General features: G+C 37.6%; 1 protein-coding gene across 1 annotated transcript in view; it reads right to left on the bottom strand.

The window, feature by feature from the left end:
• The window catches only part of GHR (growth hormone receptor), a 61,512-nt gene that overhangs the window by 10,290 nt on the left and 32,700 nt on the right, over nucleotides 1–18,522 (bottom strand). The window contains exons 2-4 of the mRNA XM_088540307.1: nucleotides 3,578–3,707; nucleotides 1,679–1,839; nucleotides 551–729 (exon numbers count right to left, since the gene is read on the bottom strand). Of these exons, the coding sequence (XP_088396433.1) occupies nucleotides 551–729; nucleotides 1,679–1,839; nucleotides 3,578–3,707 (470 nt within the window). The remainder of the gene's footprint in view (nucleotides 1–550; nucleotides 730–1,678; nucleotides 1,840–3,577; nucleotides 3,708–18,522) is intronic.

Below are 18,522 nucleotides of genomic sequence, written 5' to 3'. Positions count from 1 at the left end.
AAGTCCTATCTTTATAGACACATTTTTCAAATTGCTTTCTTGTCTGAAACTTATATGTCTTATACATGTTTCATTGGTTGCATTTATAAAAATTAAATTACAAGTATTTTCTTCTTAAATCACTTTTCCCATATATACTAGAATTTTACAGATGCCTTAGAAAATCTGGACTGACACTGTGACATTTTCCAGGAATAAAATATTTATTTCAGCTATTAAAAGGATGCATGCACTATTTCAAACAGCTGAGGTTTAGCAAACTAATAGAGAAGTATTTTATTCATGAAAAGCTTGTGTATATCTGATTATTACTATACTTTCTAATCTAACAAAAGGATCTCAGGGTCTGCTGTTATTAACTGGTATGCTAAGTATCTGGACATGAAAAGTTAAGATATTTGCCCGAAAACTTCAGAAGAATACATTTATACTTAAGGTATCATCTACTTAGCAATTACAAACCTGTTACTTTTAAGAATAGTACAAAAGAGTTAGGGACAGAAGAAGCCTGCACTGTACTACTTTTACATAACAAGTATTTGCTTCATACCTCCTTCCATTTTGTCTCATTAACTTCTTTGTACTGCAATTCATACTCCAGAGTAATCCATCCCTTCTGAACATCTGCTGTTGGTGGCGGATCCCATCTTACTTGGATATCCCCATGGATCCCAGTCTGACTAGTATTTAGCAGAGTCCAGTTAAGGTGGACAGGGGGATCAGGTAGTACTGTTTAAACAGAGTATTTGGAATAAAACAGCCAGTTTTCAATGTGAAATGACCATTCTTGCTACACACTGCTAAATGATTTCAGGATTTAAAAAGCATCTTAATCACAAATATGCTGATTAGTATCTAATCCTATGAATTCATGACAAAATAACTAAAAGCTTAAAAACAGGAGAGCATCCTGCCATTGGAGACAGATATGCTTGATGAAAATCTTATTCAAATGACTAATAAAGACTAAGAATACATTACACTTTATTCTCCAATAGCTTATAAACGACTGAGACATAATCAATTATCCATCAAAAATTAAAACTGTTAATTTAAATTTAAAGTTCTGATTATGAATAAAAATATTCCTTGCAGGAATAATGTGGTAACTGTATGTGTGTATATCACTGATCTGAAGAAATAGTAACATCCAGAAAGTCAAATTACAGCCACAATTTATATGGCAACAAATATAAGCTCTAGCTTAGAAGTGCTAGGCATGCTGATTCTGCAACCTAAAGCTGATTTGGGGAAAAAAAAAGAAAAGAAAAGAAAAAAAAAAAAGGAAAAAAAACTTATATGGTTCCAGAATTTTGCAGAATCAAGATTTGATGACACCTTCATTGCTCACAAAGAACAGGGTGAGCAGTGTCCGTTAGGGAGGGCCGGGAGTGACAACAAAGACAAACTCATCTGCACACATTGCATATATTTGAGTGACCACTGATTTTCATAAAGAGAAACTACAAATTTACTTCTATCCTTGCAGCATTCTATAACCCTAGGTAATACTTTCTGGTGTGGCTCACATTTCAGATGTTACAAAACCAAATCCTTTTCTATATGTTATATTTTTTAAAGCTAGCCTTCCCATGAGGAAGTATAAACAATAAGAAAGCCTATAGAACCATACCTATTGTGGTAAAAAATAGAGTTAAAATGCAAAATGGAAGCATACCTATTTCATCAACACTGAAACATTTTTCATCAAATACTTCATCTTTATTGGCAAGCTTAACACAATATGGTATCCAAATAGAGGTGTAAGACGTGTTGAAATAACAGCTATTTTCTCCTGCAGTGATATAATCAGGACATTCTTTCCAGTCTTCATCATTCCTAGAATGACAATAGAAACATAATATAAATGAGAGAGAGATTTACAGATTTCGTAAGATACAAATTATAGATGTTACAAGACAAACTGTTCTTAAGTCACAACTTGTATGGAACTGAGAAATATATTTCAATATTTATTGTGATTACAAAAAAGCCAAGCCATTATCCAAGCTACCAGCATAGATGTGCCTAGGTTCTCATGTACTCTTGGTGGCATTTCCATGGTTTGGGTGGCTCTGATGACTCACATGGACAAGCGCCCGAGGGCGAGCGCTGCAGAGGCCCAGCACAGGGAAGAGAAATACTGGTGATACTGGACTTCTAAGACACAGGCTTGGAACTACTAGTGAAGAAACTAACTGTGTTTTTTCCACTCTGACTTTGTTCAGAAATTCGTATTACTAGCAAATTAAAAAACTGCAACAGGAATATCATATTAATATGAATCATTTCACCTCCTCAAGGAGAGAATCTCACAGAGTCATAAAGAGTGGTTGGCATCCTCACACTGAGAAACACTGCTACTCTCTATATACTGGCATTTTCAGATGAGCTGAGCTAGCTGAGCTAGATAAGCTGAGAGGCCGAGCTGAGACTATCTAGCAGGTCCAAACCCCAAAGTGTCTTCCATTAAAGCAAAATGGAAAGGACTAAGTTGTTAGAAATATACTACAGGAAAGTGACAGATGTTTACTCATATTTCTAAAATCACTTTAGAAAAACAAACCTCACTGTGAATAGTCCTGCTGTTGCTGTTGCTGATCTCTAATACTACTCTCACACCCAATAGGCTGAATCTTTACAAACATACTGTTAGAGGCTTGATGGAGAAATAACAGTCTTTTCTTTAAAAAGTGTAACAAAAATATCTTTTCCTACCAAGAGCCACTCAAGCTACATGAGAGGATGAGGTTGAAACCGAGTTATGCCAAGTGGAGCCTTCAATACATGAGTGGCTGTCTAAGAACCAAAATTTGAAATGTAGATGCTACATAACCTGAGAAAAGAGCTTCCATGCGACTAGGCACATGTTTTGCTCTCACCCAATGAGGCTGGACACTTATCTAAAAGAAATGCTGCAGCTCTGACAAAGCCAACACCTGATGAAGGTGTAATGGGATAGTATGGCCTGTGCTATGTTTGATACTCAGTTATGTGATGCAGTTGTGTCCTGATCCTTCAATGATGTTTGCACATTAAAATAGAAACATTTTCAAAGTGGATGTTCAGTTCACACCTTTTATCACACCACATTTATGCCTGGGGCAAAGATGAAATACCTGATCTGTCCATCCTATATGAATTAATTTTAAAGTTTGCCCTCTCTTGGTGCTTGCAGCAGATCATTTGCACTGAAACATTGTTTTTTACCTTGGATCCAAAATCCACCTACGTAATGTAGAGACATAATGAATCTCACAGCTACATGTTAGGTTGATAAGAAATAAACTGGAGATCCATAGTAAGACTCCCTTCCTAAGCCATACAGTGTTCAAATTTGTATTCTGCAACACAGATCCATATTTATTAAGAAAGTTTTCTTAATTTTCTCCAAGTAACACTGGTTACTACAGGAGACTTCATAATTAACAAAGAATTGTAACATTGAAAAATTAGCATTTAAAAAACAATTTTATGCCCTTAAAAACAGTATGGTTCATATCATAGCAAGAAAGCAATGCAATAAGAGGCATATCTAAACGAATGACTACTTCCTTTCTTTTTCCATTTTATTTACCTTTTCATATACAATAGCTGTATTGTTCCTGGAGCAGTTAGATTATAAAAATTTCCATCGGTCCAATAACATGAAAATGTCTCCAGTTCAGGGGATCTGCACTTGCTGATTTGTGGCCACTGCAGAAGATCTGTCACAAAAAAATGGGAGCGGTCAGAATGAGACTTAAGTATACAAAAAAGACTATCATACTGCTAAAGTGAAACTTGCCATTTTTATGCACAATTATCTTTTTCTTTTAATCACTTATGTACAATGAGGTAAGATTTAAAGTCCTGTTATACATATATATCTTGTTGACGATCCCTGTAAATGATGAAATAGTAAGAAAGAAAAAAGCTATTGCACAGTGTGGAAATTTTGGTATTGCAGCTACATACACCTGGGGGGTACACCAACACTGTGGCCATAGTTCAGTACAGACGCACGCCAGAACTTGCTTTAAAGAACTGTGGCACTCCAGAGCTCACCATTAAACTAACTATGACTTCAGTATTTACCCAGCTGAGCAGTGTTGCAATATATCAGGCACTTCAGGGCTCACTTAGTGTAGCTACCTTGAACTGTGTTCACGTTTGCCTACACTGCATTGCATAGATACAACCTTGCTCTGAGAGATAAGGGCAGCTCTAAGCATGTGCCTGTCCTGCCACATGCTGCTTTTTTGTTCATTATTTCTGTTCTTTGTCAAAACTGAAAGGACCTAAGACCATTAAATGGCAAACACCATCAGTCAACCTTGTCGATCCCTGTAACAAAAAGTGGTGGGTATGATTCACTGCTTCCAAAGTAAGTACTTAACTTCTACCTGATTTTAATGGTACAATGGTTTCATGAAGCAGCCATCTGAAAATATCAGTGTTTCCTATTTAGATTCTAAAAATTTCCAAGGGGACACCATATGGACATGGAGGTGGCTATCTCCTTTCACCAGCTAGCTGGGAAACATGATCATTTAGATGACAGAAGACAGAAAATGTCTTGGATAGGCACCTAACGTTTTGATACAAGATGGGTGTTTATGATAGGTGGAATGATCCCTGGAGAGTGAGGAAGGCAATGCTGCTGCATTGTGCATGGGAAGTTCTTTGCAAAAATTTTTGCAATATCACAACTGAAAATATCTGCTACAAAATATCAGACACTCAACATTGAAGAAAGTACCTACTCAATACAGATGCTTCTGCCCATGTATGAGGACCCTGTATGTGGAGTTTATAGAGCATCGACTCTTTAGTTAAGGCTTATATAAACTACAGACACTGAATGACAGGGCAGTTTGTAGTTCTTTAGTTTATGGCTCAGACTGTCCCATCTACATTCTACATTGCCAGCCATCTACTGAAACAAACAGTAACCAATATGTGAATACTGTGAACTTCTGATTTGCTCGCGCCGTATCATTGCCTCATTTAACACTTTGGACATTGAACAAGGACTGAAGAGAATTATGTAAATAAGAGATTTTGCAAGTTTGGCAGCTAAAGCAAAAAAGTATTTTATTTTTTTCTTGACCTAAAATAATTGATGTTTGATTCAAAGACTTAGGATTTTTACTGTTCCCTAGCTAGAAATCTGCCTTTTAACTGAACTTTAAAAAAAATCTTTTTTTAATTGGAAAAAAAGTGAAATGTTGCAGCAAATGGAAAGAGCGAATTGTTTTTTTTTTCCAGAAAACACTGAAATAAAACATTTTGACTATTGCACATTGTTTGGTTTGGTAGGGCATTCAGTTGTTTGACAGATTAAGCCTAAAATCCCTAAATACTTTGGGCTGACCTTGAGCTGAACTTTTAAAAATGTTTACATCACTCTTCAAATCAATTTTTTTCTGGTAAAAATCCTATGGTAAAAAACACATGCACCCTACTGTAATATACAGTCAAAAGAAAATGGAATAAAAGATGCAAGAACACTACTATTTTTCATTTTAAAAAATCATAGAGGTTCCAGCTTTCAAACTTTCTTTCATATTTAATACAAAATCAAACCCTTGTTTAAAAACAAAAGAAAAAGAAATGAAATTTTGTGCATCTACTTCAGAGACATGAGTAAAATTGCCTCAACTGTGTAATACCTATAATCAAGGAGTTTCTCTCTTCTTCTATAAACAGATAATGTGCACAAAAGTACATGTTTCGTTTTTTCCTGTTTCTAGCCTCAGTGGTAGCATGAAAATTGAGAACAAATATAGATAATTTCACTAAAACAGGTAAGAGCTTAAGAAAATAATATACTGAAAAAACCTCCTAAATTAGAATATTTCTATTGATTCCTACATTTGCAGCCAGGACACAAAACACTTGAAGTCCATGCAGATCCTCATGTCCAGATGTAAATAAAATCACACAATGACTTCTTAATAGGACCAAATAACAGCTGGAATCAAACTTCACATACTTTCAGAGACTGCGTAAGAGTTTAGATATCTTAATAATGAACCCAGCTGAACTAATAAGCTTTATATATGAGCAAAATTAAGGTCTATAAGATATATCAAGTCTTCTGGAAAAATGGGTTACAAGGTAGCCAGAATTGCATCAGTTACAATGAACACGATTAGCACTTCACACAGAATACAGATTAAGTTGTGGTTCCTAACACCCTAATGTTAGAGGAAACTATTCCTAAAGACACACGTCTACTTTCTCCTGAGAAGATTTTTCTTCCTTTATCTGGACAGATGTTCCTTCAACAGCCCCATGAATTTTTCAGTAGGGAATAATTTGTCTAGGATGAATGCTCCTAGCTTCTTGGTTAATAATTTGTATTTTTGTATCTTATAACTGTTTCCATTTGTAAGGAAAAGTACCTTCTGATTGATTATTTCCCACGTGTGTGTGTCAGATCCTTAGCTTTCAAAACAGCAGGTCTTTGTGACGGACTGGAGGAAACTTTTGTCAAATTGATTTGTTTAATTCTGCCCTTTAATGTGCCCTTTTGGGGCAGATCTCTTGAACGCTGTATTCCCCTCCAAAATCAATTCTGAACATTTTACAGGACCCTGTGTGAGCTCCATCTCCTGAACACACTGTACTAGAATGTGATAAATGAACACAATAGCTCAGTGGAATGCATTTGGGCATAAAAGCAGCAGGCTACTGAAATAAAGGCCGTCAAACAGAGATTTAGAATAGGCTAGAAAAGCAAAACAAAATATGGATACATATTTGCTCTTTTCCTACCTCATCAAATAAATTCTGGTCAGATTGACATGAACACAATCTCAGCATTTAAGACACTACATATGGGAGTAGTTTGTAATCTCTTATATTTAGCTAAATATCCAGATTTGATGGCAGAAAATACAGAAGAGGGCTAAAACATCTGTGGCTTCCAAGTATGACTATTAAGAAGGTTTGGTAAAAAAGTTTGAAAGGAAAGTGACTCCTGCCTTTGGGTTCAGTGGAAGGCAAAATGTTACACAATCACAACCATGTTGCAAAGGAAGAAAATCTTTTCTCATTCTGCATTCATTTTGTTATGACCACAGATTAGCTATGGTCTAAATTCTGGCTCTGCTTGAAAAAACCTTGCCAACACAGTAGCTAAAACAATAGTGCAGTTAACGGAAAAGAATCAGGAATGCAGATGTGCCATCTTTTCTTCTTACATTTGTCCACAGGTCATCAGCCTGCAGTTTTCCATTAGGTGTGCTTTCAATGTCATATTTAATCATTAAAAACAGAATATTGTGGCTGTAGTTTACAGAAATTAATATATAGATGGACTGTAAAACAAAAAAAGTCTTAAAGACAAGCTAGAGCTCTCTCAATGCTAACTCTTCTATGGATTAATCTTCTTTCAGGCCTACCCTAGGTATTATTTTATTTAAAATTTCTGCTCACAAAATCAGCCTTCAAAGGTAGCTGGTCATGAGTGTAGAACAGCGGTTGTTAACTAATCCTCACCTTTCCTAAAGGTAAGATTAATTAATGGCCCCCAGAGCTCTAAAGGCTTGTTGAGAACAACAGCAGAGTGGTACCAGAGTTGTAAAGAAACAGCTCCTACTAGTATGGCATACGTAAATTCATAGTGACAACAAGAAAAAAAAATCAAGGTAACTTGATCACTAAGGTAACTTAATCAGTAAATTAAGAGACAGATTTTTTTTTTTTTCTGAGTGCAATAAAGTATTTCTGATTGTGGTAATTTTAAAAGGTTTTTGTAAAATTGTCAGGTACCAGAACTTAAAACTATCACACTTAGAACAAACTTATACTTGCAATAACATATACTAATATAGAAATCAATGACAGAGGAACCTTATGTAACAGCATATATCTTCCTATGATCCACTCCCAAAGCATACACCATGCATCATTGATAGAGCGTAATAGAGAAGGATGGAAAAGTAGCAGAACTACATCTAAAATTGGTAGCAGTTATGAGAAACTGGAATGTTGTTTGCTGTAGCTCAAATTTGTACACTGAAAGCAAATGCTCTGTCAATTAGGATCTGCTCCTGAATCCACTAAGCTCAACAAATGCTGGGCAATTAATTTTAATAAGAGCAGGATAATTTCAATTATTGGTACCAGGAAGTTCTGATTCTTTCAAATTGCACAGCAAAATGGACATTTGCTGTCAGTGGATGACATTTTTAGGTACAGTCTAGTACTCATATATTAACAGACAAAACACACATGGGAAGTGGGATACAGCAGGCAGAGACAACCATATCACATCCTAATCAGGCTGCTTCTCAATTATGCTCTTGCCACAAAGGGCAGTAGCGAAGTTTTGGACTAATTCTGCAGGAAAAAGAAGAATTTCTTTCATATGAGTAATGAGTGAGATCCTTTTATATAACGTACTCAAAAGAAAGTGAAGTTTAGCAACTCTGAAATAGATGCTGCATTGCTATGTGAGCTAAAGAACAGTGCTGTGTATTTTCCCTATGGCCTTAGTATAAATATTGCAGTGGTTCTTAATAAAAACTGATGCTCAGCTTCTTGAGGTTTGCCTACAACAGTAGTGATATGCTTTAACCACTGCATTACATCTGTTTTAGTTACTGCTACTTAGAGCAACGATAAATCAGCATCCCTGCATAACAGACACGAGCTGGGCACTTTAATTTTTCTTACTAATTTGTGTAAGTAAATATTCTCACTATCAGTTTACTTCTAAAAAAATGAGGTCATTAGATTATTGCTTTACCTTTTTGCTGGACAGGACTCAGAGCAGACCATGGAAGATGATTAGGCAAAATCTGAACAGATCTCATGTTTCGGTATGAGATAACCATGTACCTGCTGACTCTAATTTGGATTTGGGCTGTCCTGAATAAGCCCAGTTTTTTGCTGTCATGTGAATTTAGGCTTTTGGTGAGTAGGCTGAGGATGAGGGGAAGTCTGAGAATCTAAGATTTCAAGGCTCGCTTGGACGCAGTCCTGTGCCACGTGCTCTAGGTGACCCTGCGTGTGCAGGGGGGTTGGACTAGATGATCTCTAGAAGTCCCTTCCAATCTTAAGTATTCTATGATTCTATGAATGGCAGAAATAATTTTTAACAACTTTGCGATACAAAAAAAAAGCAAAAAAAAAGCATTCTGGAGTTTGGTAACACCAAGAGGCAATGGAGAGTCATTCTCTTTCAAATCAAACATCTTTTTGCCTGTGTGAGACTGTGAGTTACTTCTTAACTGATCACATACTCATGTGATCACATATTCATGCCCAAAATGCAATTACATTTTCAAGAAAGTGTGTATAAAACAAGTAAAACTTTTATCACTATTATAGCTGTGGATGTCCAATATTGCACTGAAATTTTACAATTATATGCATTTGAATGTCATGAAAAGGGACATCACGATAGTCTTGGCTAAATCTGACTAAATATTTTCTTTAACATTAGCCTTTGTTTCCTACAACAAAGAGCCTGCGCAGAGGGGCAGTTTGACAGCTTTGGAATGAGCATTCAAACATGATATGGATGTTTTGGTCTGGTTTCCTGACTTCAGGAAAAGGGGTCATCCAGGCTTGAGCTTCAGGAGCAATTCAGAAGCATCCACCGAATCAGGGAAGAATTGTGGGCTGAGAAGGCAGCGCGCCCACGCCAGACATGCACGACACATGCAATACTACCAAAGCTGCATGAGGTGGCAGCAAACAGTTACACAGAGGGGTTAGAAAAGCAAACAGCAGAAGTGCCAGCGGGAGAACAATATGGGGAGTGTTTTCACAAAACCCAAGTTAAAGCACAGCTAACACAGGCAGTGTAAATGGATAGAGGGGAGGAAAAACATGGAATACAAGATAAAGAAGGGTAAAGAAGGAAGAAAAAAGATGGAAAAAGAAGATGAGATATTAAAAAAAAAACAGAGGAGGATACAAATAGGAAAGGGCAGCAAAAGATTTGAGGTAAGAGAAGAAACAATATTGGTAAGTTGAAAATGAAATTTTAAGGTGACAAAGATGCAATCACACTGACACATAGTTTAAATAGTAAAGATGACAATTACTTGGTCTGGTGTGTAAATATCCTAATACATAGAGAAGAAATTGCATATTTCAGGGATCACCAAAACAGACAGTGAATGAGAGAAGAGGTTGGCAAGCAGGCAGCAATGAGGACAGCTCAAGTGGCAAGGCAGAGGAAACAATAACTAAAGAAAATTCTATAATGCACCTCTATTTTAAGGACATTTGCGGAATAATGACAACTCAATAGAAGCATTGGAGTCTTCCTTACAAATATAGCAAGACTTCCATCAATAGATTCAGTAGAATCGACACTCCATAAAAGCAGGGCCATGCATTTGTCAGGTTCCATTAGACAAGGCATAGCTGTGTACTATCAGTTATTGATGACACTATGCCCCAAACTCCATATTTCATCACCAAAACACTCCTTGTTATGCACAAACCCATCTTGATGTTTCTTGTTATTTATTTCCACACCACACCCTTGTTACATTCGAGTGAAGCAACTCATGAAGATACTGGCCCTCAATCTGTGCTTGTTCTTGACCTTTGTTGCTTCTAATTCACACTGCCAATTTGAGACCAGGACTATACGTAAATTCTTGAATTTGTTGTTACTTCAGGCTACTTCTGGTTTTTGCAGATTTTAACCTTTCTTCAAGGTAATGACTGCCTGTTTTGTGGGGAATAACACTTGCATATAATTAAAAAAAATCCTACTCTGTATTCTGTAGAGACTTGAATGAGATGCAATCTCAACAATCTCCATTTCACGAAATTCTAAGTGTTGGAATCTGGTACTGTTTTTAGCCAACAGAGAAGGAAAAATGTCATTTTTAACTGTCTGTCAATGTATTTGGAGGAAATACCCAGCAGCAATCTTCTTCAGTCCACAGAGATGTTCCTTTTTATGGTCAACACGTTACCAATGCAAAAAGTAAGAAGAGAAAAACCTTTCAGAGACTGTTTTTAACTCTCCACATCTGGAGGGCAACTCCAAAGGGCACTACTGATCTGCCATTTAGAGGCTCTGAGAAATCCTGCTACAAGATTCACCCCCTACAACAATGGGCCATTTACCTAAAAAAAAAAATAACAGTTTGAGGATTTAGTTGTCATACTCTGATCAGTTATAACAACCAAAGCCTATATTCTTCAAACACTTTATTTCATGATGAAAAAGCCCAAGTTCATCTTTGCACAGAGACTGAGAAAAACACAGTGGCTTACATCGTATTTTTACTTGCCCCCCCCCGCGTCTGTGCCATAATAATTTTCTTTGGGTCACAGAGAAGACTGCATCAATTTGAGTATTTTAGAACTTTCTGGCATAGACTATTTCTCCTGTGCTTTTTGGAGTCTCAGATTTATTGCTGCAGCCAGGATGTTTATTTGTTCAGCAATTCAGAGCTTTATTATTGCAATGAATCATAAGCTATGAGTTACCAACTTCAATGAAATTTAAAAAACAAACTAGAGAAGAAGAAAGTATTGTTTTCTACTCAGTTTATCCTCAGAGTTAGTAAGAACCTAAAACTTTGTAGTTTTGCATTTTTCTTGTCAGAGTATCCTTTTTGAAAATGGTTTTCAAAACGAAAGTGACTGATAAATTTTGTTCCACCACCTATATAGTTATTATAGACTTAGTATATACAATAATATATAAAAATATATAATCAAATACAGTAATATTTTCCCTTTTATAGTATTTCTAAAGCAATGATCCTTTTTTCTCTCACTTTTAATGGTCTGAAATGAAGGCAAAAATGTGATATATCATGTAAAAAAATCTGCTACATTAACAAACAAGTTTTCCTTAAAACAATAAACACAGCAATAACAACCAAAATATCAGGCAGCGCTCAAGAACGTGACTAGTCTTATATGCTTTGGATCCCAGCTGGACTCTGGCATAAGAAAGAAAACATATGCGACACATTTAAATTTACAAACATGGAGTATCTAATGTTCTGCCCAAAATAGGAAAATTGCTGAGCTGGATACATTTTAACTTGCTGCGAAACTCAAGATGATGTAAATACCAAAAGAGAGAGAAGTCATGACGATGACATTAGGCAGATGGAATTACATTAAGAGCAGAAAAACAAACCCCAGAGAAGCCCGTTTAACACTCAGATGAACAAAGCACTAGAGAACACACAAACAGGGAGGATTCATGACTCAGAGGGAAGCCGAACTTAACAGAATAATACATATTTTCCCTCAGTTTTCATTTCTGCAATCTGGCAGTAGGCCTGAAAGGGTTCTCTGATCGTCGGCAAAGTGAGCTGAGCGAAGCCGCGCGTCCAGCTTCACCCTGCGATGCGCTTGCAGAAGGAACTTGGACAAAACTATCACATTCAAGAGCACAGGGGACAGATTTATGAAGGAAATCTCATTTTTTTCTGACTGACTGCCAAAAATGATTTAAGTTTTATGTATCCTCTGCTGAACTTAACATTCTCTAACAAGCACTGCCTTTTTGTGACGATTGAGTGGTGCCCGCCTGGTGTTCCAGGGCTTCAGCTGAGCAGGAATCGCTGAGGAAGGTGGTGAGAGGCTGCTCTTCTCCACCCTTGAAACGCACTCGAACTCACGGAATTAAAAACCAGTGGGGTTATAAGAGGTCAAGTTGGATCACTGCAAAAATGGGTTTTCTCACTTGGCTTGTTTCGTGCTTTCTTCCAATTTATTTTCACAAACACAAATAAACACAGGAGGACTGCAGAGGGACAGAGGGAAGCCCTCTTTTTTTCTTTTTCTTTTTCTTTTTAAAAAGCAGCCATTGTCTCACGGGTCAAAACAATGCACAAATATTCAGGTTACCTAAAGACCAATGTAAGTATCCACAGTTATCGGTACCACACTAGTCCTCAGCATCAAGACAACTCAATTTCTGACAAAAACAGGTACTGTGTCAAGGAGGGACTCACTCCCAGGGCCTGAGTGACACCGATGCAGAAGCAATACAGCACTCGTTATTTATTTAGATTTTTTTTTAAAAAAAAAGATTAATAGGCTCTGTCAATAAACACACACCCAAAGATTCACTAAAACAATCAAACACAAGTCTGCAAAAAATGCTCTCCTATATAATACATTATAGTAATTGCTTGTCCTCTCTATTACGCTTTCCAAGACACACTTAAGGTCAGCAGGTTCTGGTAATTAGCACACAGTAAATAAGTGCTTTGTACATTGCCTCATTCAATCTGTCATTCAAACAATACCATTGTTTGAATTATTGTGCCATGCGCATTTTTCTGCACTTTGCAGTAGCAAAACAGGGAGAACATTAGAAGAACCCCAGTCAGGCTTGAGAAGTGGGAAGGAAGAACATAGTCAAAATGATTACTGAGGACTTATTTTGAGTATGCAAAACTTGCTCCAATGTCTCAGACACTATGTTGCTGGCCAGGTAGGAAACTCTACTTACATGGAGGTTTCTAAATGCAGGTATTGTTATTAACCATTACTGCACCTGCTATTGACTTCCACCAGGTATTACTGCTAGATCAACCTTCTGCCTTCAACCCCTCTAAGTCTGGAAAGCTTTAAGGCTGATATGGCAGAATCCTTCATCTCTGATGGTGATCATATCACCTTGCTTCTGGTCCAGCTTTTCTGGTTTTCTTCATTTTTGTCTCATTATCTCTGCATGTATTTTGTAGCTACCAGTAAGCGCAACATTTAAGCCAGTAGTCTCTCCACTGACTCTGCTTCAACATCTTTGTAATGGAAAATACAAACTACAACAGCCCACAGATCACTTGTCTGCATTTAGCCAGATTTATGCATTTTGACTATGGTTTCAGCAACTGTGATCCCATCTACACCCCTGCACAGGAATAGGGAGAAGCTTCTACTCAGGTCTTAGGAATAATATTACATTTGCGCCATTTTCTCTGCTACAACAAGCTGCAATTATGCAAAAGGACCAAAACTACTACACTTATGTCATATATAAAGTACATGTGATTAAGTAAGTGATTCATTCAGTGTCTCTACAGGGAACTGAAAAAAGCACATGAAGCCAGGAGACTTTAAGTGTACTTTCTTAGCAATAGATAGAAATAGTAAGGAGGATGGAAATTAAAATTACTGAGTTACGCGATGACACCTTGGTTTAGTTCAGCAAATGGTTGTTTCACTGAAAGGCTCCCTTACTGATGCTGTTCAAATCAACAGGTGAACTGGATTTACTCAATTGTAAGAGAGAAACAAAACCAAGTCCAGACCCAATTTAATTTTGGGTAGAAAATTGTTCTCTAATTGCCTATATAGACTTATTTTTGGCAGGTTTGTTCCACATCCCCATTGATTTGCAGGTTGATTAAGATGTATAAAAGGACTCTTTAAGAAGACTTCTCAAGAAGCCTTTAAAGAGCTCTCAAAAATTATTCAAATTATTATGCCATTTTTGAGGGATCCCTGGATTTTTAAAAAATTACACCTAATCCTCGCTCATCATACTGTCTTGGTTTCTTTAAGCAAATGCTAAACCTTGAAGGCCCTCCAAGGACCATCGAAATTTGGAAAAGGGAGATGGTTATATAATGGCCCCAAGTTTCTCAGAGACAGTTTCAGAATCTTCACCTTGAGATTCACAGTGCTGAAGCCTCAGTCTAACCTTTAAATACACCTGTGTTTTTCAGTTACTAAAGACGGAATAGGAGCTACAACAGCCAAGAATAAGTAGGTGGAAACAGGCAGGAAAAAAAGGAAAAGGAACAGCAACAAAAAAAGCAGACAGAAAGAAAACAAAGCTATGAACGGTAAACCATAAAGATATAGCTGAAGGCTGCTTGTTTTTAAACTCATATTACAGACAGCAACTGCTGAAAAGATACTAAAAATGATGCTACATGTTTTGCTTATGCACCAGAGAGGTTTTTTGATGGGATGTGTTGGCAGAGCTGGCTGCAAACAGCAAACGGACACCAGTGATTTCCTGGGGACAGAAGAATTGACTGGTATATTTACACTGTCACTAAGCACTGCATGCTGTGTACTTGGTAGTGACAGCGGGACCGCAGAGTTACCGTAAAACTGAAATGCTAGACTGGAGACTTTTATATGTAAAATATTTTGCTTTTTTCCCATTTAAATTTTAGGTTTTAATCTTTGCCTCATTGCTTCGGATACTTTTTAATGAGAAAAATATATATATTTTTTCCGCAGGGTAAATACAATGGGGGCTCTATCTCCCCCATTAACGTTTGCTGTCCCGGTGGTCTGGCGTCGCGTGCGCATGAAGCAGCTCTCTCCTCACGCAGCCCCCGCCGCGGTCGCTGCCGTCCCCCACCAAACGAAGCTGCGCAGTGCCACGAGGAGCGGTTTCCAAGCCGGGAAAGAATCACTGCTCGGTGCCAAGCTGATGTCAAGCGTAGGAGAGTTGAAGCTCCTTCCAAGTCTGGACAGTGCGAGACGGCTCCGGAGAGTGCAAAAAAGCACACATGGAAAACAAGCCGAGCCGCGGACGCCAGCTGTTCCCACTACCTTACTTGGTGAAACAATCACTTCAGTGAGGATTTCACTGAGCATGAGGGAGGCCAGAAGCTACGGCAGGAGATAAAATTGAATATTTCCAAGAAATAAAATAAGATTTCAGCACTATATGTCTGGTCTTTGAGTAGGAATGCACACACTACAGGCACAGATGTAGACATGTGGTTACTGCACAGAATTATATGATACCAATTCTTTTGCATTACAGCTGCATGTAGTATTTATATCGGGTTTCAAAGAAATCAGAAAGTAAAAACTATACAAACTGCCATTTGTCTTAAGAACCAGCCTAGGCTTATACATTAGCTGCATAGAAACAGATAAAAAGTAATTTGGAAAATTGGTTCTTTCAATTGATCCAGTCTTTGTGATTCCGTGTATCTACAAAATATTTTTGTAGTGAAAATAGATGAAAAGAAAGCAAAACCTTTCCTGTGGAAGCCTCACATTCAAGAAACACAAGGGATAATCAAAAGCAGAGGCAAAAGTCCAGAAGGTCTCAAAAGGCTCCTGACAGAAGAAATAGTGTAAATGGCAAAAAATCTCTAACCAAAGTAAAGTATGCTGAGACTCAATTGCGCCTACTGGAATGTCTGAGAAGACAATTCGTCAGTAAGAGCCTGTGGTATTTGCACTTCATCGCTAACTTTGAGATTGGAACTATCCTAAACAGTCTGATGGGTTTATATCGGCAGCTAATGTTTAATTTTGCAGACAGTAAAAAAGCCCATTATCTCCTAAAACATTTGCAATAAAGAATCTAACACAAAAACAACACCATTTCTACTAAAGAGTACTTCCTTAGGAGATGCACATAATGCTGAGCACCAATAACAGTGCTGGACTCAGACTATCTGGAAGCTGAGTTCAGCACTCCAAGCTTGGATGCTTTATGCCATCTCCAGAGACAAATTTTTCTTAACTTGCAATCGTGCTGGCTTTAGCTAGGCAAATATTGTACTATTAAGAACAGAACATGACCCATGGTCTGCAAATCTGAATAGGAAATCTCTGAGCAAGGCTTCTCATGTGATCTTCAGCACCCTCCTATTACAGCCAGGCTAAACCTAATACTAGAGCAGTCTCATGATGTTTTCACCTTCTCTATGCAAAGTTTTTGCCTGAACTGCAAACTAAAAGGTAAAGTCCTCCCAGTATTTCACCATTTCTCACTGATTCTTTATTAAGGAAAGATTTATCCTAAAACACCATAAAGAAATCTTTTGCATGTGAATCTCATGACTTATAACTTCATGCAACTAACAAAAATCTTTTTCTTCAGCCGGTGGAGCTTTAATGGTCATCACCCCTCAGTGTTTCCTGTTTATCCATAGGTTATTCTGTCTGAACTGCTTACATGTGGCTTCCCGGATCACGCGCCTAGGGAGCCTGTCTCGCTTGGATCTGTCTGCCGTCCAACACTCGTGCTGCTGTGGCAGTACCAATCACACAAAGATCAACCCACCAAGGGAATATTCAAATGAACTAGGGACCATATAATGCTCAAATCAGCATTCAAATCTTCCCCAAATATTTCAGTGTTTCTGTTCACCTTGTTTATGTCAAAACCAAGACAACATTATACTGAACAATGTGAGCTATCATATGCTCATGGTTACTCCAGAAATAACCTGAAAACCAGCTTCTGCTAGGCCTGAATAGGATACGGTTATCACACCCAGCACAGCACTAAGTCAGGTCCAAGACAGTAGAAACTCAAATAATAGTGAGTATTTTAATGTGCTTTAATACCTTCTGTTAGCTGGCATATAATTTTAAAATATAAAAATGTCACAATTTAAGAAATATTAAAATCCTGCATCTCTTCAACTCTTTCTGTTCCTTCTGAAAAGACAAGCAAAATATGCATCACATCCGTTTGTGTCCAGGTAATCAAACAACACTCCTTAACAAATTAATCTTTATAGAAACAAAAAAATTAAAAGATATATCATCTTGGTTAAAAAAAAAAATCTCAGCACAGATATATCCAGTAATGGTTTCCTTAGTTATATTATCTAAGATCATTTTTTCTCCTGAAAACAGAAGAGCTCTTTAGTGTAATAAATAAGAGTGACTGAGATGAAGAGAGAGGCCCCAAAGTTGAGGCGGAAAAAACTTTCTGTATTTTTAAGTTTCTTTCTATGCTTCCCATCTTTCCAGTCAGGCAAAAGATGCTATGACTTTAGAGCCTAGGGAAAACAGAAATGAAGAAAACACTCTTTTATACCTTGCCTTGGTAACAATGAACAGTTGCTTTTATAAAGAAAGATATGAAGGAATAACTGTAAGGAGAGAGGACAGCCTACAGAGTCATGCTGGGAAGTATCCTAATCCTGACAATAATATTCAAGAAATCTATTTTCTGTGATGCAGCTCTCTACAACAGGGTTCTCTGAGCACATGCTGCTGCCTTTGAGCAATGCAAATGAAAGCTACACAAGGCAAGTGCAACCCACAGCTTGCAAAGGCCTTGGTGACGTGCGACCAGCAGTGAGTTCTGGTTCTCCTCTGGCCTGATGAAGCTGTATCATCACGCCAGGTTCTCAAGAGCCTGGTTTATATTGACCTCATCTGGAGTTTGGTACCAATGAACGATCCAATGCTGTCACAAATTTGCTTAAAACATATAAAAAACACAACTAAGAGCTCTGAACAGCATATCAAACATGTATTAAAATAACACGCTTGCATTAATTGGGAGGTACGTACAAGGGCTGCCTGCTGGATAATCTCTTCGTGGGTTCTCTCCTTACATTAAAACAAGGAAGTGCAGCAAACAGTTCCTTGCCATGGCCTTTTCTCTCTAATACTTATCAATAAGTCTGGTATCTGTTTTTTTAACATTCTCAACACAGTGTGGTCAAAACTCTCACGAACGAGCGTTTCCTGGCCTGCAATGGACTCACGCTACTAGTGCTGCCTCAAAGGCTTCCTCCTGGGTGGCACCTCTCTCTTCCTCAGCCTCTCCGGCATGTTTTCTGCGTGCTAAGTTAGTGCCTCTTT

Source organism: Tinamus guttatus, unplaced genomic scaffold (genome assembly GCF_059628265.1).
Source record: "Tinamus guttatus ecotype Peru unplaced genomic scaffold, ASM5962826v1 Tinamus_guttatus_pri_ptg000059l, whole genome shotgun sequence".
Classification (NCBI taxonomy): domain Eukaryota; kingdom Metazoa; phylum Chordata; class Aves; order Tinamiformes; family Tinamidae; genus Tinamus; species Tinamus guttatus.
The sequence above is the reverse complement of the archived record's forward strand: the minus strand, read 5'-3'. Positions and strand labels throughout refer to the sequence as shown.